General features: G+C 36.2%; 1 protein-coding gene across 1 annotated transcript; it reads left to right on the top strand.

Moving 5' to 3' along the window:
- Positions 1-46: 46 nt before the first annotated feature.
- On the top strand, positions 47-27,430 carry LOC137406828 (uncharacterized). The gene is made up of 11 exons (XM_068093440.1): positions 47-148; positions 12,046-12,341; positions 12,868-12,951; positions 13,070-13,322; positions 15,793-16,052; positions 16,738-16,896; positions 17,458-17,734; positions 19,697-19,951; positions 22,154-22,249; positions 24,611-25,523; positions 26,282-27,430. Exons 2-11 carry the CDS (start codon positions 12,077-12,079, stop codon positions 27,266-27,268), a joined length of 3,549 nt encoding a protein of 1,182 aa, XP_067949541.1. The 5' UTR covers positions 47-148; positions 12,046-12,076; the 3' UTR covers positions 27,269-27,430.

Here is a 27,430-nt window from a genome sequence, read left to right as displayed (position 1 = left end):
TGATTACAAATAAAGTGACAAGTAGAAACAGTGTGTCTTAGATCTCCAACTAAACGGTGTGAAACTACAGCTAAGAATGATGCTGACACTACTTGGGAAGCATTGATAAACAAGAGCATAGACATAGTAGGGCTGGACAAATAGGCAAGTACTCTAAAATTAACTTGCTCTACCTGTCAGACGCTCTATAAGTACTTGCAATGCTTGTCAAATGCTCGACTTGAAAATCTATTTAGCTTATGTTTTTCTGCGTTATTTATAACTGCATTTTTTAAGGTTTTTGTATTTAGTATTTATCTTATTACAATAGTTTAATAACAATCTCTAAATTAAATAGCTAAATCAGATGACTCTGATAGCTGTTCCAAAAAGACTTTTATTTAAAATGACAGTTCTGTTTTACTATGAGTTAAGTTATTTTTATTTCTACTAGGATAAGCGGCAGGCCTACTATATAAAGTTGAAAACAAAGAGTGAGTAACTTCCCAAAATATCATCTGTTTTCACTTGTTGTTAAATACAGCTACAACTTATAACAGAAACACTTACAATATTTACAAACACTGTATATACGTACGCTACACGTAAAAGGACTGGATGTTTTATTCTCTGAACTAACAGTGTTCAAAAGTTTCAAGCGAGTCGTTAGCAATCTTATAATAATACTAACCTCTTTTGTAAATGCCTCAGAGATATCAAAAATCCTTATTGTTTCATTTCGCTAAAAATGTACAAGCTTTATTGCTCTATTCTTATAGCTGCTCTTACCTTAAAGATTGACTTGCAACAAAATTCACATTACAGTTATTTGATATCAAAAGATTCACCATGTCTTACTCTGTTGTGTTGTAGGTGCAAAATATGTGGAAATGTGATTACAAGCTCTTAAAAGCTAAAAAACAACAGTTAATCGCGGCCATCACGAGACCGCTGTAGATTAGAATCTCTTTCCAAAACTGCTCAAATTGGACGTAGTTGTACAAGATGGCTTCTGTTTACACTTTCATGCAACCGCATTCGTCGAAATATTTTCATAAATATACTTCACACATTCAATAAAACCATGTCTATTGTTCTTACGCATCTATTTCATGGTCATTGTAATGCTGTCACTTTCAGCACTGATAACTTATAACCTACAGTGAAAATTTGTTTAATTGTTTAACCTTAGCTCGAAGGAGTACATATCATTGTCTGATAAACATGATGAGCCTGTTGACCACCTGTGATAATCGGAAAATGCTGCTAAAATTATTCGCGAAGAATGGGTCACATGATCAGATTACGACTATATTATTAGACCAAGCCGAAAGAAAACTGTAAAGTAGCAAGCATCTGTATTTGATACGGACTTTTCGGTAAAACCCGAAGTGCTTGTCCTAAACTAGTGCTACGAGAAGTTTTATATTGAGCCTTTTCTTGGCCTTTCAATTTACATGAAAACATCCTGTGACAAAACAATAACTAAATGTAATGACTACATCAGAGAAATGAACTGATTTCAATCTACAGCGGTTTTGTGATGGCCGTGATTAACTGTTCGTTTTTGAGCTTTTAAGAGCTTGTAATCATATTTCCACATATTTTGTACCTACAACACAGCAGAGTAAGACATGGTGAATTTTTTTATACCAAATAACTGCAATGTGAGTTTTGTTGCAAGTCAATCTTTAAGGTAAGAGCAGCCATAAGAATAGAGCAATAAAGCTTGTACATTTTTAGCGAAATGAAACAATAATGATTTTTGATATCTCTGAGGCATTTACAAGAGAGACTAGTATTATTATAAGATTGCTAACAACTCGCTTGAAACTTTTGAACATTGTTAGTTCAGAGAATAAAACATCCAGTCATTTTACGTGATGAAATAACGAGATGCATTTCGATTGGTTGGTTTTTACCAGAACACAATTTTATGGCGGGTAATTATTTCTTATCGACGTTCCACAACGTACAGCAGCTACAATTTGATATTTTGTTACGATTGAAACATCTTCAGAACGAACACTGAATGACAGTAATATCTGTGCTCATCTTTCAAGTGCTTCTTTGTATAGAACTTACTATTAGCAAACCATTGGACTCAGTAAGTTCTACAGACTCTGAGCTATTTTTTCTGCTAACTCTGTTAACATACAGCTGCATAGCCTTTTAAATCTGCACGAAGCTTTACTGACGAGTAATCAGTGGGTCAGAGGCAGAAATAATCTGTACTAGTTCTCTGTAAACATAGTTTTCATTCCACTCTGCCAGTAGATTAGAGTTCATTGTCTGGTCATTGCCAGGCATATTTTGCGGACAGTGAAAGTAATATAATCCAAGTTTAAGACTAGTAAGCTGTTGGGGGTGGTGTGGCTAGCACTCGTAAAACATTTAGTAGAAGAGTGTGTAGCTCTTAGACTTAGTGCTTTCCTTCTATACAAATGGAACCATGTACCCCACTAGCGTGACAGCCTTACACTGCTGATGATAAAAATTTATCACTAGTAAACATCATATTCTCTTTCGGCAGCCTTGGCAAGCCTTACAGGTTACACAAACCATCCACTTACATAAGCAAATACGGTAATCCACAGCTAGTGCTTCATTCCTGTACAAATGGATTCATATACCCACAGTGTGATAGTCTTATACTGCGGATGCTAAGATAGCATCAGAGGTCAACATAATATTCTCCTTTTGCAGCATCAGCAAGCATCAGCAAGCAAGCGTCAGTGAGCCTTACAGGCTACACAAGCCATGAGACAAATAGCTGCCTAAATAGGCTGATTCACACATTTAATCGCCATATGCCATTGCTAATTAATCACACAATACTTTGGTGATCGTCTGTAATAACAATGATCAAACTATCACAATTTCATCCATGTTTACATCAGTCAATAGTCCATAGTCCAAAGGGTTCTAATTATACAATGTAGTCAATCGAATAATGTAATAATCCAATAGTCTGCGTGTAGCAGTCTCTTATACAATGTAGTCCAGGAAATGATGAAATACTAGTTCAGCATCAATTGTCAGGAAAGAAAATATAGATCAAGCAATCACCGACAGCCAATCACCATTGCCAAGGTGGTGCACATTGTACAGGCTGTCATGGATGCTTGGCAAACTACCGGAAATTTTTAAAAGCTGAAATCTTTACCTAAGTATCAGCGCTGTCTCAACGATGTCATCGGTTTACGGTGCATCTAGTCGATGAGTAATCATTGAGAGGACAACTCTGACATATGGCAATGCCATGGGCACTAGCATTTCACTAAAACTCGCTTTGTTTGATGCAGGAGGGAGGATTGGAGTGAAAACCTTTTTTGTAATGATCCAATGGTACCAATTATTTCTTTATTTATTAATTTGACTATTAACAATCTACTTTGGCTGAAGAGGGATACTTATGAAACAGAATGAATGGGCTGCATAAATCAGCTTTTTGCACTATTATTAATCTAATATATCATTTCCGCACTTTACTCTCTACCATTGCAGCTAAAAACATAGACATACTTTGCGTATTTTTGTATATACTTTTTATTCTGGTTTGTAAATACTAGTAATATCCTTCAACTCAACTGATGTGTTGATTTAAACTTGTGTCATGAAGCCTAATCATACAATACAGTAACGCACCTTCAGTGCAAATAATCCATTCAAGGACCGATTACGATATAGAGATTTTATGTTATACAAACAGTAAAATGCATGTACATTGTCTAATCTTATCAAAGATTTTTCCAAATTCCCCCATGTGGCTTTTTAAAAAGTGAAAAACTAATTTAATTTTTTAATTTAATGACTGTGCAGTAACTCTGGTATTATTAGTTTGTATCGGCAACTTTTCGTTTTTTTATCCTTTTCACTTGGTTTAGGATCCATTATTACGGTAATTTGACATTAATTCAAATGGAGTGCACACAATCAATGTCAATTTAAATTGATTTTTAACTTCTTTTCTACAACACAAATTAAGGTCTACATGGCAAAAATAAAATTTATACGTCTAAAATGTGTGTAGTATAATAACAGATATCTATCACGACACACTAGACTACCAGGGTACTAGTTATATATCATACAGGTACCACTATGTGTTATTCTCTGTCCTAATTGTAGCAAGAGAGCAAGCGATATCTTTAAGGCTAACCACATGACTCTTGTTATTCAGATGAAACTTGAAAACTTTGTATAAAGTCTATAATTTATCTATGTAGTTGGCTGGTAATTTAAGTTTTTTAAAGACGACTGGCTAATGATGAATGGTAAAAATTTGACGAGCCAGGGAGGGGGAGAACTTGCAAAAGGACCAACCTTGTGTTAAGTATCAGTAGGCCGCTTGGGTAAATATTTGGGAATAGTTCCAAAATGCAGCTTACTCTAAACTAATGGCATGATGTTTTCTATTAAACATGTGCATGGATAAAGATGTCACATTTAGAGAAGTCAGGTGCCGCTACTGAAGCTCAGTCAGCTATTGCTGTCGTCAGGATAGCTTCTAATTTATTAGAAGGAAAAACTGTAGCTCTCAAGAGTAAATAACTGCAGCTCATGTATGCATTGGCATCTTCAGATAGTTACCATCGATTATGTGAGAGAAATTTAAACTGTTGAGCAAAATGTTTGACAGAGAACTTCAAGAGACGGGTTTAGCTATGCTAGTTTTTTTATGAGCGCAAAATCACAGAGATTGTCACATGTATATGTGCACATATCAAGGTGATGAGAATATTATCTATTGTGTTATTTTGGTGTATTACCTAACAACGTTAGTTACTAACTAACAATCAATAGAAGCCTGAATTTTGATAGTTAATAAACTCGTTATTTGATTGGCTGTATATTTACTAGTTAATTTCAAGTTTCAGATTGATTGTATTATTAGTTTTTGATTTACTCCCAAGTACGATAATCAACATAATTTTGAGAGACATGTTTAGCTGTGTGAGCTTTTTCATGAGCGTTGAATCACAGAAATTGTCACATGTATGTGCACGTATCAAGGTGATGGGAGGATTATCCATTGTGTTATCTTTGTGTGCAGCTAACAGTCAAAAGGAACCTGATGTTTGACAGTTAATAAGCTCATTATTTGATTGGCTGGTATATTTATTAGTTAGGAGACATTTATACTCACCAGATGTCACAAGAAACTAGCAGCACAAAGATACAGTAAACATTCAGTCTCTTATCAAGGGTTGTTTCCTACAGTTACTGTTACATAATTATTAGCTTTGCAGTCACGCTTTCTTTTAGTTCTGCTATAATTGTATAATTGTCTAATGAACCATAGCTATGGGCTTACTAACTAAGTCAGTTCCTTTTATGTGCTTCTTACCTGTTAGCTGTGTCTTCTGCAATACAATACTTCTGGTGACAATACAATACAACAACTGGTGTCAGGAACGAACATTGTGAACTCACAGCCAGCATTTTTCTATTGTCTTGCTATGGATCCCAACATAAAAGCTTTGATTGATGCTATGCAGAAACAGCAACAACAATTCCAACAGCAAAACGCTGATCTACAGAAGCTGTTTATCTCCTTGTTTGAAGCTACCAAGAGTGATAGTGCTGTTTCAGCACCAGTAGCTGTCGCCATACTCGAGTTTGAAGCATACGACAGGGGTAAAGAAAAATGGAACCAGTACTTTCAACGTTTTAATCAGCACTTTAATGTGTATCGGGTGGTAGATGACAGTCAGAAACAAGTATGCTTTTTATCTTAGGTAGGAGCTGAGACATACGACTTGTTGTCACACTTATTTAGCGCAGAGGATATTACAAGCAAGTCATTTATTGAGTTGTCGGAGAAACTTAATGAACACAAGGCAGATATCATACATGTTCAGGTAGATTTGAATTTTTTCAATGTAAGATGAAGACTGGTCAGTCCTATGCTGATTGGTCTGCAGAGCTGCGTGGACTTGCACGGCACCGTGCTTTCACATGCAAAAACGCAGGCTGTGGCACTAATTATGTTGACGAACAAATTCGTGACATAATCATTAAAGAGGCGCCACATGCTGATGTACGTCGCCAGTGTCTACTTGATGCTAATCCCTCTCTTAATAATGTTCTTAAGAAGGCTGCAGCATTCATCAAGACAACAGAGACCAATAAAATTATCAAGGGGAAGACAACTTCTCCAGTTATTAAAGACACAGTAAACAAAATGTCAGGTCAGTACAAGCAAAGATCACGCCGAGGTCAACGAACCGAGGGAAAGCAACAAGCTAATGTACAGAACACAGGTATGTTGAAGTCTTGCCCTAGCTGTTACATTAAACATGACAGAAAAAATTGTCCCTGCAGAGCATTTGTCTGCAGGAAATGTGAGGTCAAAGGTCACATTGAGGCTGTCTGTTACAGCTAAGACAGCAGCACAAAGTCAGACAGAACAGTCTGCTAGGACAGTTGTAAACTCTGTGTTAAGTGTGCTCACTGATGCAAGTGAACCTTATCATTCAGTACATGCAGTTTCAAATAATCTTTTCCAACGAGTCAATAGAAAGGTTTAAATCAAAACTGTTGTCAATGGTCATGATGCAATGTTTCAATGGAACACAGGGGCTACTTGCTCTATAGTTGATTTGCAAGGCTACCAAAGTCTTGGATCACCCCTCCCCTTTTTACCTGTCAGTACCCATCTTAAAGCATATGGGCAGAGTGAGTTACAGATTAAAGGACAATGATCAGTTAGTGTGAAGGTAGGGGATGTGGAAAAACAAAATCTCAAACTTCTTGTAAACACAACACAATGTTCAAACTTTTTTGGTCTAGATTGGAGTGACAAATTTGGTCTCTCGCAGCAAGGACTGGCTAAATTGACACAGGGTAGTTGTGATGTTACCTGTACCGTCACAGGAAGTAACCTTAATGGATTAAGTGACAAAATCGCTGCACTCTCTTCTAAGTACTCTGATGTCTTTAAGGAAGGTCTTGGTCGATGTAAAAAGCTAAAAGTATCAGTACGCTTGAAACCAGGAAGCACATCAAGCTTTTTTAAACCTTGTGTAGTATTCTCTAGATGCCAAGCTGTAAAAGAAGAGCTAGATTGATTAGTTGAAGCTGGTATTCTGGAAAATGTGGACTTTAGTGATTATGCTGCTCCAATAGTAGCAGTTTCCAAACCAAATGGATGAGTGCGTATATGTGGTGATTTCAAGATGTTGAACCAACAAATATCGATTGATCAACACCCATTACCAAGCCTTGAAGAGTTGCTAGAGAAGTAAAGAGGCGGGGTACACTTTTTTAAGATAGACCTGGCAGATGCCTACTTGCAACTAGAGTTAGATCATAATGCAAAGAAGTTGTGTGTCATCAGCACTCAATGTGGTTTGTTTTGCTACAACAGGATGTTTTGGATTGGCATCAAGCCCTGCACAGTTTCAGCGATGCATGAACTCAATGATTGCTGACTTACCTAGAGTTATAGCATACTTGGATGATCTGATTGTCACTGATAGCAGTGAGAGTGAGCACTGGTCTAATCTCGACAAACTCTTAGCTAGACTACAGGAGTACGGGCTCCGCATACAGAGAGAGAAATGTAACTTCTTTAAGAATGCTGTCGAATACCTAGGTCACATAACAGACAAGAACGGCAAGACTCTCTCGACCTCTGTAATAGAGGCTATTGAACAGCTTTCACAACCACACAACTTACAACACCTACAGGCATTTTTGGGCAAGATCAACTACTATGGCTCATACATTGCTGACCTGTCTAGCAAAGCAGCCCCACGCCCTCTACAAGTTTCTTCGCAAAAATGTCGAGTTTGACTGAATTGATGAGTATGAGAAGGCCTTCCATGTTCTTAAAGAAAGTGTCATTAAAGCTACTAAACTTCCCAATTTGACCAGAGTAAACCGCTGGTTCTAGCAACAGACGCATCTAACTATGAAATTGGGGCAGTATTCCTACAAAAGGAAAATGGAGCTGAAAGACCACTAGCACATGCATCAAAGACATTAAGCGTGCATCAAAAGAATTACTCACATATAGAGAAAGAAGTGCTTTCTATCATCTATGGAGTGACTAAGTTTAGACAGCATCTATATCGGAGACGTTTTACGCTCATTACTGATCATAAATCCCTGGTTGCCATGTTTTCACAAGAAAAGAATGTTCCCGTTTTAATAGCTCAGCGACTACAGAGATGGGCCCTCACACTGATGGCTTATCAGTATGACATCAGGTACAAACCTACTTGTTCAGGCTACCTATAGGAGCAGACCCAAAGTTTGACCATGATAAAGAGAAGGAAAGCATTGAGGTCTCACACACTATACAGGAGGAGCTCGATCATGGTTCCCTTGATGATGAGGCTGTTAAACGAGAAACCATGAAAGACACTTCACTACAGATCGTGAAAGAGTGGATACGGAATGGCCTTTGCCCCAATTAGCTTAAAGCAAGCTATGAACATTTTCAGCCATATTGGAATATGAGGGAGTCTCTTTTTGTTCATGGGGAGGCTGTGCTTTTGCAGTGTTATGACACTACCAGAGTTGTCATTCCACAGGCTCTGAGGAGTAAAGTGTTAGACTTGCTGCATACATCACACTGGGGTGTAGAAAGAGTAAAACAGCTTGCTCGTCGATACACATGGTGGCCTAGCATCAATGCAGACATAGAACAGCTAATCAAAGCTTGTGAACCCTGCCAAATCTGTGCTAATGACCCAGCCAAGACTTACCAAAGTTGGCCGTCCACCCAACTACCATGAGAACGAATTCATTTGGATTATGCAGGACCTTGTAAAAGTCAGATGTGGTTGGTTTGTGTGGATGCACATTCCCGATATCCATACGTTGCTATGCTAGATGTAGGAAAAACTACTTCTAAGGACACAATTGATGTCCTACAACAGATCTTTGTACATGAAGGTCTTCCTCGGACTATTGTTACGGATAACGGCCCATAATTTGTGTCAAATGAATTTGACCAGTTCTGCACCATGCATGGCATTAAACATATAAAATCACCAGCATTCCATCCTGCATCAAATGGAGAAGCAGAGAGGTTTGTCCAAACTCTTAAGCAGTCTGTAGAGAAGAATTGTGCAGAAGGAGAGAAAGTGAAGACTGCCCTACAACTGTTTTAGCCACATACAGATGTTTGCCTCATCCCTCTTTGAACTGGAAATCACCTGCTGCAGTTCTACATGGACGACCACCAAGAAATACTCTGACCTTGCTAAAACCAATTCCGAACAAGAAAACTCTTTCACCAGGTCAAGCATCTTCTACATCATCACGGTATGAAATAGACTCTTCGGTTTATGCAAGGAACTATAGTTCCGGACCAAAGTGGATACCTGGAACGATGATTAACAAGCTGGGTAACATACTGTATGCTGTGCAAACAGACTGTGGTGTATGGAGACGACATGCCAATCAGCTACAAGCTAGACTTCAAGTTAATGATACATCGACCAATGACAATATCATCACAGCTTCAAACGATCTTAATATCCAACCTGCCCAATCTGTACCTGATGAGAGACCGGTACAAAGTCCTAGATATCCTACTCGTAAGAGAAGAGGACCTGATTACTTTGACAGTTCTAAGTTCTAGCAAGGTCATGACTAACCCTAAACTCAGAATAGTGAGGAACGTGTGTTACATATTAGCTGTGCAATCACGCTTTCTTTTAGTTGTGCTATAATTGCATAATTGTCTAATGACCTATAGCTATGGGCTTACTAACTAAGTCAGTTCCTTTTAACTGTCGGCAGCTCTATCGGCAGCTCAGCAGATAGCTGTGTCCTCTGCAATACAATATTTCTGGTGACAATACAATGCAACAGTTACAGTCCATATGCTTTCATAGCAAGGGGTTTCATATGATAATACAGCAAACATCTAATTTCACACTAATAGTGTCAACATGGAAATATATTAAAGGTTGACTTGCAACAAAAGTCACATTAAAGTTATTTGGTATCAAAGGTTCGCCATGTCCTACTTTGCTGTGCTGTAGGTGCAAAATATGTGGATATGTGATTAAAAGCTCCTAAAAGTTCAAAAACGAACAGTTAATTGCAGCCGTCACAAAAACGATGTCGATTGGAATCCCTTTCTAAAACGGCTCAAATGGGACGTAGTTGAACACGATGATTTCTGTTTACACTTTCAAGCAACCTCAATCATTGAAACATTTTCACAAATATACTTCACGCTTTCAATAAAACCAAGTCTATTGTTCTTAAGCGTCCATTTCATTGTCATTGTAATGCTGTCACTTTGAGCACTGATATCTCAAAACCTACCATAAAAACGTGTTTAATTTTTTAATCTTAGCTCAAAGAAGTGCATATCATCCTTTGGTAAACATGACGGGCCTGTTGGTCACCTGTGATAGTCGAAAATGCTGCAGAACTTGTTCGCGTCATTTGGCAGAAAGTATGGGTCACATGATCAAATTACAACTAGATGATTAGACCAGACTAAAACGAAACTGTAAAGTAGTAGCATCTATATTTGATACTGGCTTTCCGGTAGAACCCGGTGTTTGCCATAAACTAGTGCTACGAGACGTTTTATATTAAGTCTTTTATTGGCCTTTAATTTTACATGATAGCATCATTTGTCAAAACAATAACCACAATGTTTAAGTATGTCATCGAAATAAAGAGATTCCAAACTACGACTTTTTTGTGATGGCGGCGATTAAATGTTCATTTTTTTTAGCTTTTAAGAGCTTGTAATCACATATCCATATATTTTGCACTTACAACACAGCAGAGTAAAACATGGTGAACCTTTTGATACCAAATAACTGTAATGGGAATTATGTTGCAAACAATCTTTAAATACATACTATAATCTCCAACAGATTACATGCCATTACAATTAACATCTAGTCTAACACTATAGGTTGCTCCTGCAGATAAAGTAAACGGCTAGTCTCACAGCAGGGGCTGTGAGACTAGCAGTAAACGGCTAGTCTCACAGCAAGGGGTTGTTTATGAAGATACAGTAAACATGTAATTTTACACCTACAGTGTCTCCATGGAGATATATTAAACGTCTACTGTAACCTCAAACAGATGTTTACTATTTGCTGATATGATGAACTTATGATATATGATGATATACGATATATCATCATATATGATGATATATGATATAGTTCATCATATCATCATATATGATGATATGATGAACTACACTATCGGTTGCTCCTGCAGATACAGTAAACACCTAAACACATATGGAGAACATGATATCTCCTCGCTAACACTTTGAAGTTTGAGGCCAAAAAGAGTTGAGTAGTTGTTTTTTTCACCTGATCCTGCACTCGAGTAAATTCTGCTGCTTAGCTTTCATTTGTTTTTTCGCACTTCCGTTTCATGAGGGATTAGGATATTTTACCGACTCTATTTCTTGGAATATTTTAACAGTATAATTTAAAAGTCTCAAACTGTTTGCTCTATTAATTCTTGAGATATTGCGAAAAATATCTCAAGTTTTAATCAACTGAGAGATGAAAAATGTCTGCTGACAGAACATAAGTTTTTTATAGCACCTTGATGAAACTTCTTGGTGAAAAAGTTTTAAAAATAGACAAAGCGAGAAAGCTTGTTGTCAGCAACAAGAGTTTTTCAGCAAAACTATTTTTGGTTTCAGCTCATATATAATTCTATCAAACTCGATATACTGTAATCAATATGTTTCTTCAGTTACTTCTGAAACAACGGTCCTTTAGAAAAGGGAGAAAAAAATTACTCTGATTGGTTAAAGCTTTGAAACTTTTGAAGCTCACATTTTGAAGTTTGAAGCTTCATAATGATACTGAGTTTAAAAGGAGTTGCGCTCTCCTAAGTGCTTTCACAGCTGATGGACAATTGTTAGCAGTCTAGGATCGGGAGACCTGCTTGTGTATACAAGAGTAGGCTTCATAGTGTTATTACAGTTAACCCAGATGTTTCCTATGCACAAGGAACATACTTTTTGCATTCCTTTAGTAGCCATAAGATACTTTGAATTGTTGTTGTTGAATTATATTATTGGTGGAAACATTTAATGACTATTACAGAAAGTTGCTGATCATATAACTCCTGGTTCTCACAGATGGGTAACATACGATTGGTTCTACTGGTGAACCTACTTCAAATTAGCTGGCAACAAGAAGTATTACATGTACCAGTAGAAACTGAAAGTGGCACAGTGGTGGTCATCTATGAAAGATATGACAGCGCTATGTCCTGTTCACTTCTGTCGCGGAGTGGCAGAGAGGAGTGCAAATATTATGAGGAGTGCTGCTATGATCCAGTGAGAATCAGAGAAGTGCTAGAGCCAGGAACATATCAGTGCCAGAATATTGGAACTACGCAAGGTAATATTCATCACTCTTACCTGTGTCCATTATTGGTTAGAGAGTGAAAGCTGGTAACATGATTGACCAAGTTTATTGACCCCTGAGAATAAAAACTTACTCCAGTTTTAGATGGTTAATATCATCAGAGTAAGTATAAATAAACTGCTCAACAGTGCCTGATATTGTTTAATTCATTTTTATTATTTTTGGCATTATTGAACCTAGATACCAGCCAGTCTGCGACTCGGTCCAGTTGGGAATCTAACTTAGCTGTAATTATTGCCCTCAACTCAATGGGCATTTATAATAACAAGTGGTCATAACTTAATGTTTTATGTTGGCACATAGGCTTCATTGAACAATTTATATAGCTAACACTTGTGCACTTTCACACAGAGTAGGCCTACAGCGAAGCCTGAAGAAAACTTTGCTGATATATCTGCAGTGCTGCATAGTGTGCACTTTATAGTCTATAATATTAAAATATATTTTGGGCAATCACCATTTCAGCTGATAATCTAATGATATACCAAATGCTTTGTAGGGTATGTGGTTAATAGCTGCCCACAAGAGACAGAGGAAGAAGTTAGTCGACTCTGTGCGCTAGAGAGCAGTACAAAAGAACATGGTAGTTTTAATAAATCAAACAAGATCCCAAGTATCCTTTTTAAAGGAGGTTTCATTAGTTGAAGTGAGATTGGCTGAGAACCATTTTCTATAATTCCTTAAGATGTTTCTATTTTTAGACTTGAGTATATCTAGATGGCCGGTGACTGGAACTTACACAGGGATAACCTACAGTAACATGTACTGTGCAATTTGTAACGGAGCTCTGTCTCCTGTCACAAACAATAATATCTCTGAAGTATTTGACTCACAGAAAGCTTTAGAGTACTGGACTATTGAGGTGTATTGTGACAATGCTACAATAGAGCTCATCGAGAGTGATGAGAGATATTTTGTCACCGCAGAAGAGCTTCAGAAACACTTACGACAAAGGTGGGCTTGCGCATGTCTTGTTTGCTTATACTAAACAGTCTAATGTTATTATTTGTTATAAAATTTGTTATAATCTATTAATAATCTAAATTAATAGTTTATTACAGAAAATAAACTATTTAATGTTGTGTTCTAGATGAGAGTGTAGTTGAAGAGCTCCAGCGGTATATTTATTCATGCGCAGCAGACTCATCATCTCATTTGTGTTAAAAGGCATGCAGTGCCGTGCGCCGTGAGAAATCAAGTTGTTCAAGTGTAATGTTTATATGCACAATCAGTTCAGAATTTGGGAAGGTGGACGTATGGTCTAGTGCAGGGTCGGCAACTTTTTCCACTCAAAGAGCCATATGGACCCGTTTTCCACAGGAAAGAACGCAGTGGGAGCCACAAACCCCCTTTTCATATTTCAAATTAAAAAATAAATACCACATGTAACTTTTTGTTTAGCTTTTAATGTTTTTATACCATTTTTACACCATAAAACGTAAAGTTGTGGCATATATAATGATTTAATTGCTGAGAAAACAAAGTTACACTTTTGCAAAGAACAATAAAATAATTTCGGTGGTTTTATTGGAGCATGAATTGTTATGAAGTGCACTACATGTACCTGTATTAGTTTTGTTGTTGTTTGAAAGTAGTGTTGTTGAGATATTGCAGACTTAAGTGGCTGGCCAACCTTACTAGATTTCTGTTTAATTAATCCAGTTCGTTGACATAATATCAGGAGGTATCTCATTGCGATCTGACCTTCCACGCGAATCATTAGTAGGTACGTTTTTGGGTACTTTTATGTCACAGTCACGTGACGATCATGTGAGACGGTACTAATAATACAACATAATGTAAATAACGACAGTTAGCAAGTGTCAATGTTTGATTTATTACCATACTTACCTTCTTACCATTTTTAAAATTGTATTACAAAATCTAGTAATAAAATTTCTATATTTTCATGAATTACTTGGCATATGGTAATAAAAGGAGAAAATTCCAAAGTCAGAGGGAGCCGCAGCGAGGGAATGAAAGAGCCGCATGCGGCTCCGGAGCTGCAGGTTGCCGACCCTTGGACTCTAGTGGTAATACAGTATGTTTCCATGGCGCGCATGATTCACATTTAGAGTTCTGCGAAAGTTGAGTTACTATGCAATTAAGTATTTCCATGAACATCTCATGTAATGCCAGAGCGTTGGTAAAAGGCAGGATAGTGTTGCTAGTTATTGACCCTATAGGTCAATAACTAGCAACACTGTCAGTGTTGCTAGTTATTGACCCTATAGGTCAATACGTGACATTTGGAACCTTAGCTTGTTCAGAAGGGCTCAAGTAAAAATAAAAATGGCTGAAATGTAAAAATCTTCAGAGTTGACTAGTCTGCGCAATATTTTAATGCGCATCATTCTCAAATGCCGCTTCTATCATTCTCAAGTGTGAAACATTCCATAAATATTTGGGAATAAAATATTTTTGCTAAACTTGCACATTTTTGCCATTTCCACGAGGCGGATCTCTTGCGAAGTGACTTAAACTTGTGCATCATGCGAGTCACGGAAACATAGCGATGGGCTTGGCTTTCAGACAGTGGACCAAAATACCGTATCCGGGTGTGATTTCTATGTGCTGCAATCTTTTTTCCTAGCATTCTTAGCTTGACCTTGAACAGACACACAGGCAGATATATTTCTTATTAAGGTGAAAATTATGCGTATATACATGTATTTCGTATATAAATAAAAATTTATATACATGTATATATTTCCTATATATATATATATATATATATATATATATATATATATACTAGACAGATTTCCGGCGTTGCCTGGGTATTAAAAATCAGCTTATAAACAATGAGAGGTGTTGAGAGTTGCCTGCCACTGTCTATTAGCCTGGCACATTGCCAATGGATAATTTGAGTACGCTTAATAGAGCTAGCGCTATCGCTAAAAGCTAAAAGCTATCGCTTTTAATGACGTTGCACCATCCCTTTGCGTCGTGACGGAATGCAGTAGCGTATTTGCTCCCATATAGCACAATATAATGCTTAGCAAAGTTTATCAAGCTCGTGTGGCTTAATTAGTAAACTGTTGGACTGGTCAATAAGAGGTTCTGAGATCAAATCTACTGCAATACCGATTCTTTACTCCAAGATTATAATAGCTATTATAGCCGGACAATCACAATGATGAACAAATACACACTGGACCAACTTTGAGAAATATATATGTAAATAAATATATATAGGCCTATATTGGCTGTTATTTGCAATATCATATAAAAATTGTAAATATATATATATTTATATATATATTCATATATATATGATTTTGCAAGTAACACTCTAAAAAGCTATCTATATTTAACAGATAAATATTACACATTACAATGAAGCCATCTAACCATAATAGCTGCAAACGTCTATAGGCGCAATACTTTATAATTCTGCCAGCTGATGACTCTATACCTTCAGGTCATGTTGGACAACCCTTCATCCAACAAATCTTGGCATTTATCGCGAGGGTTGTGGCAACTACATTACTCACTGCCCTGACGACTATCCTAAAGGTGATCTCAAAGACTTGTGTGACAAAGGGCCTACCAATGAAGTCTGTGTAAACAGCAGTGATCTCTACTTCTGTCAGAGCGAATCATACAAAAACGTATTTTGTCAGATCTGCTGGAAAAATCGAACACCAAACATTCTCAAAAAAGAGACAGCTGAGTCAGTAGGTGAGCAAACAATTTGTGGCTGTAGACGAGCTGAATCAGCCAAGCATGCATGTCCAAATTATTCTCACCAAATCGATCTTTTATTATAATGAGTGTTTCAGTAAATCAACTAAGTGATGCATTCAAATTTTGTTTATACAGCTTTTCGCATGAGGAGAAAAATTCTTTGAAATACACAGCACACTCATCAGCATTGATAAATTTTCAAAGTTCAATGTTAAAATATCCTTGTAAAAAATAAGCAATGCAAGTTTACTTCAAGTAAGTTTTGCCAAGTTTCGTCAAATAGGTTTAGTCAAGTTTCGTCAAATAAGTTTTCTAATTTTGTCACATCTTGACTACTGCATATGTAAGCAGAAGTGTGTTACCCATATCATTAGACGAGTGTTTTCTGCATTGCCTATTTTATCAGTAGGGTAATTCTTATCCCACCTATGTCATCCAAAGTATGGTTTCTATTTTATCATGTTTTTAACATGTTTCCCATGTTTCCTATCTCATCAGAAGTGTGATACAAAAACATCTGTGTTCACACTGGTAAAAAATACTTCTTAGCGCAACCAGGCATTAAGACAAGCTGTCACAGTGGCAATCAATCACCTGATCTTTAATTAATAATGCATCCAAAAGGACCATATTACACTGAATTTATTTACATAATTTATTTTTGAAATCTTGCTTTCAGGAACCCTTCTATTGAGGGCTCAGCCAATCAGCTGGCGGCTACCTAATGTAACTGAGTTCAGAAGTGACAGCTTCAGCATTCTTCCAAATCTTCCTAGATATTTTATAAGTCTACATAATAATGACGATCTCAACACATTACCCCTGGTATATGAAAGAGGTGAGTGCTAGCACAACACTATCCCTGGTATATGACAAAGGTACATGTAAGTGCTAGCAGAACACTACCCTTAGTATATGACAAAGGTGAGTCCTAGCAGAACACTAACCTTAATATATGAGAAAGGTGAGTCCTAGCAGAACACTACCCTTAGTATATAACAAAGGTGAGTGCTAGCACAACACTAACCTTGATATATGACAAAGTTGAGGCCTAGCAGAACACTACCCTTGGTAAATGACAAAGTTGAGTCATAATAGCACATTTCTGTTCAAATGTTAAGCAAAGATTTTTTGAAATAGGTTTGCTGCTTGAGTTCATATCACAGGTTTCTTACTTCTTTCTGTAGTTTCAATAACAGCTCAGATGATGAAGAAGTTGCATTCGTTCAAACAAGCCTTTGACAAGCTAGTAACATTTGCCAATTTTATTTGAAACTTTCTCACGTATGTAAGGCTTTAACATATAATAGTATATAATAATAAAATATATTATTATAACAGAAGGAATTTATTCATTGGTGCATTTCCTAAAACTGTTTATATGTTATCTCATGAACAGGTGCTGATGAAGCTTTCTGGAACTTGGGGAGTATTTTATGTCAGAGTAACTACAGTAGAATATGTGGAGAGTTTATTGTGTATCCTGAGGAAGGGGAGTGTTCTCTTCCTGGCTGTGGTGAGGGGAGGGTACAGGACCTACTCAACAAATGTGCCAAAGTTGACAGCTACGCTTACAATCCTGAGAGTACATTTAATAGAAGTTTCCTGTGGGCAGACTCACTGTTGGCTAAAAGCCTCAGCACCTGTGAAAATGGCGTTGAGTTTAAAAACTGCAGGTAGTTGTTAAAACTTTCGTATTAACTCATCGCTTCTTTTCAACTTATCAACATCGCGGACAGTAATCTGTTTTCAGCAGATCTATCTGTATATTTATGATTTTTGCTTACAAATGCAAACTTTTTATTACCCGCTATTCGCTAACATTAAAATCTCAATTTCAAACTTATTTTTGACAAATTATTTTCTATGTTTGGTATTTGGTTATAGGTTAGCAAAGATCTATTGGTCTAGATTACTAGACCTGCAAACCGCAAGCTGTTTCAATTTTCAAAAAAGGTCACTAGTAGTGACAGGAATGACATCAAACCATGATTGCTCTCAGCAACTGGTCATGTCTCCAGTAGTCGAGGTTCCTTTGCTACCCGACTCAGATATGTTCAGCCAAGAGCACAGAGCTATTGTTTGTGCGCCTAACAAAACACTTAATCAACTTTTGACAGAACCCATTAATTAATAGCAACATTAAATTGTTATAATCTGTTTTTATCTTTCACTTGCCTAACAGCTTTCAGTATATTGTTTTTGCTAGTCAGGCCACAGTTGTTTTGAACCGTCACCAGATACGCATATGAAGTTTAGCTAGTTACAATAACACCTTTCAATACCCTGAAGGTTAAAAACTCTGTTTAAGAGACTCTGCTAAAAAGCAGGTAATAACCAATTGTTTAACCCAAATATGAGCCAACTAGGGCTTTAGGTCACTCTTCTACATCCTGCTTTTAAAATAAACTATAGTCTATGTAGTTTCAATGTTGCACTCTCGTTTCAGCATTTTTGACATTTGCCCAGAAGTTGAGTTTGTAAAAAGAATTTAAAGTAACCTGCATACTAACATTATTAACTGTCATATTGAAAAAGTTTGTGTTTTGGGTGAAATTTGGCCAAATTTAATTTTTTTTAAATGCTCTCACACACTTGTCGGATAGAACAGATTACAATTGTGTTATAAAATTCAACTCTGTATGTAGTTGTCTGCACTGCTAGCTGCTATCACTTGTCCTTTCCTTAGAAAGTAGATAATTCCAAACTGACTTGTTGCTGTGGTTGTTGGTGTTGTTGTTGTTGATGTTCCTTTTCTGTAGTTGTTGAAGTGATTGATTGTGATCTTGATTGTAGTTATTGGTATCATCATTGTAGTGGTTACTGTTGTAGATTTAGTTGTTGCAGTCAAATCTGACAGAATCATTTTGCTGCAATAATAAAGATTCTAACTAGAATAGCTACCGTTGGTAATTTTAGCTAACATTGTTTATAAGAACCATCTAAGGTGTTTCCCTACTTGCTATGTTTTTAAAAAGAAGTGGCCAGTAAGTAGTGGTTACTCTGGACTGTCAGGTCTGTGATCAGCAGTTTGAACCCAGCTACAGGATGTCAAAGAGGGCAACTGGTTTTAAATTGCTTTTGTGTGAGGGTAGACAACCCTGACTAAAACCCTGAGGTAGGCAATGGTAACCCACCTCAGTAGCCTCCTAAAAAAACTCAAAGCAGTTAGCGAAGATCATGACAAGAAGGACTGCCTGCTGTAGAACACTCCAAGCTAGCATTTTTATATTATTATTTATGTCATTATATCATGTTATCTAAATCACATAATAATATGTGTTAAATGTATATTACTTTATCATAAAATTGTCTATAATACAAGTGAATAATATTGTATTATATTATTTTTATCTATTTTAAAATACTTTAAATTACTTCTATATAATAATAAAATATTTTGTTATGTTATTATTATTATCTGTTACACATTATGTTAAAGTATTTTATATTATTAGATTCTTTAATAAAGCAGTACAAAACTTTTGTCAGATTTGACTGTCGCAACAAAATGTACAACAATTGTGTATAATAATATATTATTATATTATTTTACACATCTTAATTGTTTACTATACTTTTTATATCATGTTCGTAAACATAAGAAATCTCAAATGTATGTTTTATTTTTACAATAGGTGTGACCAAAGATGTCACTACTTTGGAGACTGTTGTTTAGATGCCCCTCCACTTCCTGCTTACCTAACAATTACACCATTTGACCAATCAGACTGGACCTGCTACAATGTTTACCATTCATACTATGAAGGCCTCATTGTGATTGACTCATGTCCTGATAACATGACAGAGACTGCCTCTTTTTGTGAGAGTGGTGTGCTAGGAGCCTGGGATCTACATGGATGGCTCGTATCAGACAAGGAAACTAAGCTAACGTAAGAATACTCTTGAATGAGAATTATGTTCACACATATGGACTGAGTATAAGTTGAAACTTCATTAGTTGGAATATTGATGTAAGTTATTTGCTATTTGTCAGAGAACTAAGTAAGCTGTATCTGGAAAGTTTAGACAGTTAAACTAATGTAAGCATTTTCTATTTTAGTGGCAGCATAATGTCGAGCTGAATGAAAACTGTATATATATAATTTCACATTTTTGTGCTATTAGATGTATCTCCTATTATAACTAAACTACTATTGTAATGAAGTTGCGAGTATTTCTATGATAGCAGAACTGCACTTGACATCTAGTAGCAAGTGGCTACCATGGTCCTAGAACTATAATTGACATCAAGTAGCAAGTACCCCCATTATACTGGAACTACTATTAACTTCAGAAAACAAGAATATAAAGTTACATATAAGCTACTACAGACAAGGAGAGGTAATTGATACATTCTTACAGTTTTTACTGAATGTACCAAGTAAAATATAATTATTCTAGAATTTTCTAGTATGTACTGGCCAACTGGAACACACCAAAGTGGGTGTAAAGATCTCAGCCCATCAATATGTTAAAATAGTGATGACCTCAGGCTCATTATAAAAAGATTTTTTACTTAAGAGCATTTCATTTTTTTGTTTGTAATTAAGATTGAAACACCATCTTTCTGGTTCCCAAAAAAATATGGAATAATTATGCTAATTTTTTGATCTCCCAGAGGATTCATAACCATTAGCCTACATTAAGAATAGCAACATATTAAACTCAACTGTGGCCCATATCTTCTAAGAATTTTTTAATTATCAATGCAGCCAAAGTGTTGGGTGTAAACGCATCACATCATTTCTTGTAAATAATAATTTTTTATTTTTACTTTTTTGTGATAACTCATACAGGATATATATTTAATATTATATATATTTAAACACTAACTAAATGCGGTATTTCTATTTATTAACTGCCAGCAGGAAATTCACTGGTAGTGATTCTTGCCTTTTTGTAGTTGTTATGGTTTTGTTTTTTTGTTTTAAACACGGCACTCTTACAAATTGTTGTCTCTGCAGACATGTGATGCAGTACAGAGCGGCATAAATGATAAATTTTTCCTTAAATGAAGCTAGTGAATAATTAAATCGTTCAGGAAAGAAAAACTTTTCCTAGTTTTTTTGTAAACCTACAAAGCTAAAGGTTAAAACTCATCAACTGGCAGGATCCATAAAATAAGCTACTCATTATGACCTCCTTCAAAACTTGAATAACAATCGATTTACAAACACGTGATGCTACTGAACGCCGAGTGAAAAGTGGTCATATGTTTTAAAATAGTTTTTCAGACAATTCCATACAATTTGTTTCATTAATAGCAAAATCACTGAGAATGCTGCTATCAGCTCAGCAATCTATCGTGTGATTTGCTCAATATGTTTGACTCGTGAGATCAAGAACCGATAATCAACATTTAAAACAGCAAGAGACATTTAATGAAGGAACAGTCTATATGGTGCAACTTTAAAAATAATTGTCAAGCGTAGAGCGGCCATTTATAAAAAAAACAGACAATTGATTGACAGACACATGATGCTACTGAATGTCAGATGAAGGAGTGACAATAGGTTTCTCAGATTACTCCCACAATTCCTTTCATTAATAGCAAAATCACTGAGCTTTCAGCTGCTTTCACCTTACCAACCTATTTTATACAACTTCACTCAGCTTGTTTAACTAGTAAGATCAAGGACTGTGGTAATGCTCAAATGGCAATCAAAGTTTAAAAAAGTAAAACAACATTTAATGAAAGAAAAGTTCATAGCATGCAACTTGAAAAATAATTTTTAAGTCCCAACCAACATTTACAAAAAACTACCCAAAGCGTTTGTCATCAGGCTTGTTCTGTGCTTATACACACATACATTCAATGTCTTCGTAAGTTACTCTGTATTCTCTAACTCTATGCTCGTTACTGAACTTTGAATATCCTTACCTGATTAGCTTCTTTGCATTTCTTTGTCAAGGCTTCAGTGCTACTGGCAACTTTTTCTGTTTGGGGATTATTTCCTGTCATCTATACCAATCCATAAATAAGACATAAATGGACTCAATACATAAAGTACTGTACGTACCTTTATGCAGAATACATTTAGCCAAGTCTTAGGAACCAGACTATAGCAATGACACGCTACTCTCATCTTTAGGTACAAGAATATCTACTGCGCTAGCTGCAATGGAGCATCAGATATCATCTTCTGGGATGTTTTGATGGATTGTTCTACTTCTAATGGGAAAGTTACGTAAGTATTATGACTCATATCTACTAGTAGTAGTAACTACCAGTGACTAGTAAGTATTATGACTCATATCTACCAGTAGTAGTGACTACCAATGACTAGCAAGTATTATGACTCATATCTACTAGTAGTAGTAACCACCAGTAACTAGTAAGTATTATGACTCATATCTACTAGTAGTAGTAACTACCAGTGACTAGTAAATATTATGACTCATATCCACTAGTAGTAGTAACTACCACTGACTAGTAAGTATTATGACTCATATCTACTAGTAGTAGAGACTACAAGTGACTAGTAAGTATTATGACTCATATCTACCAGTAGTAGTAACTACCAGTGACTAGTAAGTATTATGACTCATATCCACTAGTAGTAGTAACTACCACTGACTAGTAAGTACTATGACTCACATCTGCTAGGAGTAGTGACTACCAGTAACTAGTAAGTATTATGACTCATATCTGCTAGTAGTAGTGACTACCAGTGACTAGTAAGTATTATGACTCATATCTACTAGTAGTAGTAACTACCAGTGACTAGTAAGTATTATGACTCATATCCACTAGTAGTAGTGACTACCAGTGACTAGTAAGTATTATGACTCATATCTACTAGTAGTAGTAACTACCAGTGACTAGTAAGTATTATGACTCATATCCACTAGTAGTAGTAACTACCAGTGACTAGTAAGTATTATGACTCATATCTACTAGTAGTAGTAACTACCAGTGACTAGTAAGTATTATGACTCATATCCACTAGTAGTAGTAACTACCAGTGACTAGTAAGTATTATGACTCATATCTACTAGTAGTAGTAACTACCAGTAACTAGTAAGTATTATGACTCATATCTACTAGTAGTAGTAACTACCAGTAACTAGTAAGTATTATGACTCATATCTACTAATAGTAGTATTACCTACCAGTGACTAGTAAGTATTATGACTCATATCTACTAGTAGTAGTAACTACCAGTGACTAGTAAGTATTATGACTCAAATCCACTAGCAGTAGTAACTACCAGTGACTAGTAAGTATTATGACTCATATCTACTAGTAGTAGTGACTACCAGTGACTAGTAAGTATTATGACTCATATCTACTAGTAGTAACTACCAGTGACTAGTAAGTATTATGACTCATATCCACTAGTAGTAGTAACTACCAGTGACTAGTAAGTATTATGACTCATATCTACAAGTAGTAATAACTACCAGTTACTAATCACTTTGAAATAACTAACTTTTATTTGAAATTTATTGAGACCTTTAAAGATAAATCTACACAAAATTTTAATAGATTCTATCAGAAAGCATCCGTATTTTTTTCATCATTTGTGATTGTTTTTGATGTTTTAGGTGATCTGACTGCTAGGATATTTCAAGATTAAATTTGATCATGTTTACAAGCTTTTGAAAGCTCAAACACGAACAGTTAATCACAGCCATCACAAAAATGCAAGAGTTTGGAATCTCTTTATCTCGATGACGTACTGAAACATTGTGGTTATTGTTTTGAGACTGTAATCATGTGAAATAAAAGGCTCAATATATAACATCTTGTAGCACTAGTTTATGACAAACACTTCGGGTTCTACCGGAAAGCCCATATTAAATATAAACGCTAGCTACTTTACAGTTTCGTTTTAGCCTGGTGTAATCGTCTATTTGTAATCTGATCATGTGACCCATACTTTTTGCCAAATGGTGCAAACAATTTCTGCAGCAATTTTCGACTATCACAGGTGATCAAGATCAACATGCTCGTCATGTTGAACAGATATACACTCTTTCGAGCTAAGGTTACGAAGTTAAACAAATTTTTACAGTAGGTTTTGAGATATCAGTCCTCAAAGTTACAGCATTACAATGATGATGAAATAGACGCGTAAAGACAATAGACATGATTTTATTGAATGCGTGAAGTGTATTTGTAAAAATACTTTGACAAATGAAGTTTCTAAAAAGTTTAAACAGAAACCATCGTTTTCAACTATGTCCCACTTGAACCGTTATGAAAAGGGATTCCAATCTACGGCGTTTTCATGATGGCTGCGATTAATTGTTCGTTTTTGAGCTTTTAAAAGCTTGTAATCATATTTCCACATATTTTGCACCTACAACACAGCAGTGTAAAACATGGTGAATTTTTTGATACCAAATAACTGTAATGTGAATTTTGTTGCAAGTAGACCTTTAAAGGAAGTGCCATATAAAAATACTCAGTGGTGCAAAAAAATTTTTGGAAACAACTTCAACTATTAAAATATATGCAAAATTTCATTAAGCAAGTTATTACAACTCTAAAACACTAATAACCATCATCCAGCAGACCTTACTATAAACTTTTTTTGTTTTAGAGGTGAATGCTCTTTCCATATGTACATTTTACCAACCCAGCATGCGGATATTTTCTGTCCATGCATTTTGGGCACCACGTTCATATCTTCTTGTCCAGATATGTTCAAAGGATGGAGACTAGACCAAGACTGTCGGAAGAAGCCAGCGTCATTTGTTTACTTTGGGTATTCTACTTACCGAAATTCTTATTGTGCCATTTGCAATCTTGGAGACACTCTCTATTTATCCACGATTTCTCCTGCAGAGGCATACCCGAGCCGCACAAGATTTGGCACATCTTTTCCAGCAGACATTGGAGAAGTCGGGTACCTTATCCATAGAGTCCAATTTTCGTATGATTCGAAAAGCTGCTGTAGCAAATGTAAAACAGACGTCAGTGAACAGTGCCAGCCAATTACAAACCTGACCAACTCTGAGTGGGGCAGCACGATGCTGCCATTTTATCAAGGTTGCACGAGAGTTCCCTTTCATATAAATTGTCCAGAAGTAAATGAAGTAGGAATGAATGTTGTAGTCAATTCAATGACCTTTAACTATCTTTGTCCCGGAGTGTCTGTCAACTGTTTTGTAACAACTACAACAACGGCAGCAGTTCCAACACTATCTACACTGACATGGTATCCTTTAATCAGTGAATATGTTACTGATTCATTTATTGGCCATATCGATGGCATTGACGATTTGTACACCGAACCACATGTTTACATCTCAACTGAGCCTACTCCAGTTGTCATTGCTGGAGTTTTCTCTGATAAAGTTGCAGCTAGTGACCAAGCATTTGCGGTGCAGACTAAAGAGCAATGGCTATCGGTCTCAAATGAAACTTACTGGTTCTGTCCTGACAGAATGGTTGTTACCAACAGCAGTGATGACCACTTCTACAAAATATTGCTAGGTTCCGGTGATGTCCAGGTAGGTTTAACATATTCAATCTGTTTGTTTTTCAAATTTGTTCATAATTTTCATCCCAGTAAATTTGCTAAAAATTGGCATGTGAATGCAAGTGTGAACTTCAGTGTGAATATGGGTGTGAACAATAGTGCTAATGCAAATATGAACATGAGTATGAACACAGGTGTGAAAAAAAGTGTGAACACGGATGTGATTACAAGTGTCAACACAGGTATGAGCAGGAATGTGAACACAGGTGTGATCAAAGTGTGAACAAAGGTGTGAATAATGGTATGAGTGAAGGTATGAAAACAAGTGTGAACACAAGTGCAAACACACATGTTAACATAAGTGTGAACACGGGTGTGAACACAAATGGAAAAAATGGTGTGAGTAAAGGTATGAACATGAGTGTGAAAACTGGTGTGAACATAAGTATGAAGGCAAGTGTACTCAGCTCCAAAAGATTGATTTGTAATCATCTCTTCGTAATCTATAAAATTGAAATCAAAGTAATTAATTTACATGCAAGAGTTGTGTATATACATAGGCGATAGGTCATATGTCATAAATTCACGTGCTCATCCAGACTAAATTAACTAAATTTGCCTTGTAATATATTTCGCTCTTCACATACGAGATTTAGAGCAAATCATCAAAAGGTATTAAAGAATTTAGTAGCATAAAGATGTCAGAAAGACTATTTATCACTGTTTGTTAAGTTTAACCTGTTTATCCAATCAGATACCTGATCTGAAAGTATTCGTGAATTTTTGTAGCTGCGCACTTACAAGAACATAACAGAAACAAAGATGAAGAAAAGGAGTAAACTTCACCTTGATGACTTTATTCTCATTGCCCTGTCTCTCTCAGCGATCGTCTTTTACCTCATCTACTTGTTGATTTTCAAGAGGAAACGACTCACCACTGCTGATAAAATGATGATGGTTCTACTTGGTTCTCTTTTCGGAGCACTGATTTGTTTTGCTTTTATAACCACACCTCCAGCTAATGATCTGATTGGTTGTCAACTCCTTGCTGCTCTGACACAGTTCTTCTTTCTATCTTCGCTGACCTGGAGTAGCTCTATGGCCATAAGTATAGTGAGAACTCTTCATACCTTCCTTTTACACAGACAGTCACGCCTCGAGTTTCTGTGTTACACCATCTACTCCTTTGGTTTACCACTCGCTTGTACATCTATTACATACATTCTTTCAACTGCAGACATTCAAACATTTACAAAAAGAGTCTATGAAACAGAAGTTCTTTGTTTCATTGGAGAAACCATTGTTTTATACGCATTGTTTTTAGCCCCCGTGTACCTGTTACTTCTGCTAAATTTTGTGTTAGGAGCCATCGCTATAGTAAAAGTGTCAAAAAGTGGAAATGTTGGTTCAAGCCGGGATAAAAATCGCGTGAAAAAACAAATAATTTCAAGCTTCAAGTTGTCTGTGTCATTAGGTTTAGGTTGGGTCTTGCTGTTTTTCGTTACGTTATATGACAAACTTCAGTCACGGAATTCTTCTGTACTTTGGAAAACTATGCAAGCCTTTGTTGAGCTTCAAGGAGTCCTGATTGTTTTAAGTACTTTAATTGGATGGAAATGCTTGCAATCTGCTGCTAAACGTTTGAAACCTCGTACGAGTACCAGCCAATCAGACTCTACTAAAGTAACCAGCGCTACTGAGTCAGCAGAAACCAGAGCGTTGACTGGTGACATACCGATGCAACCAACTAATGAGGAGGAATGGGACAACTCCTAAAGTACCATGTTTTGCTATATTTTACAGAACAATACAACTGCTAGATCTAACATATTACTATAACACTATTGGTACCTTGTTTATACCAGCAGCTTATACACCGCATGTAAATCAGCAAACATACCTTTTACTAGTTGTGTGACTTGATATATAATGAAATAA

This window comes from Watersipora subatra, chromosome 10, assembly GCF_963576615.1.
Source record: "Watersipora subatra chromosome 10, tzWatSuba1.1, whole genome shotgun sequence".
In the NCBI taxonomy this organism is placed as follows: Eukaryota; Metazoa; Bryozoa; class Gymnolaemata; order Cheilostomatida; family Watersiporidae; genus Watersipora; species Watersipora subatra.
Note: the sequence above shows the minus strand (reverse complement) of the source record. Positions and strands in the feature narration are given on the sequence as shown.

Coding starts and splice junctions, on each gene's coding strand:
- LOC137406828 (XM_068093440.1), top strand. CDS start 12,077: ATGGGTAACATACGATTGGTTCTACTGGTGAACCTACTTCAAATTAGC. Junction 12,952..13,069: donor GAGCAGTACAAAAGAACATG/GTAGTTTTAATA, acceptor TTCTATTTTTAG/ACTTGAGTATATCTAGATGG. Junction 13,323..15,792: donor CAGAAACACTTACGACAAAG/GTGGGCTTGCGC, acceptor CTATACCTTCAG/GTCATGTTGGACAACCCTTC.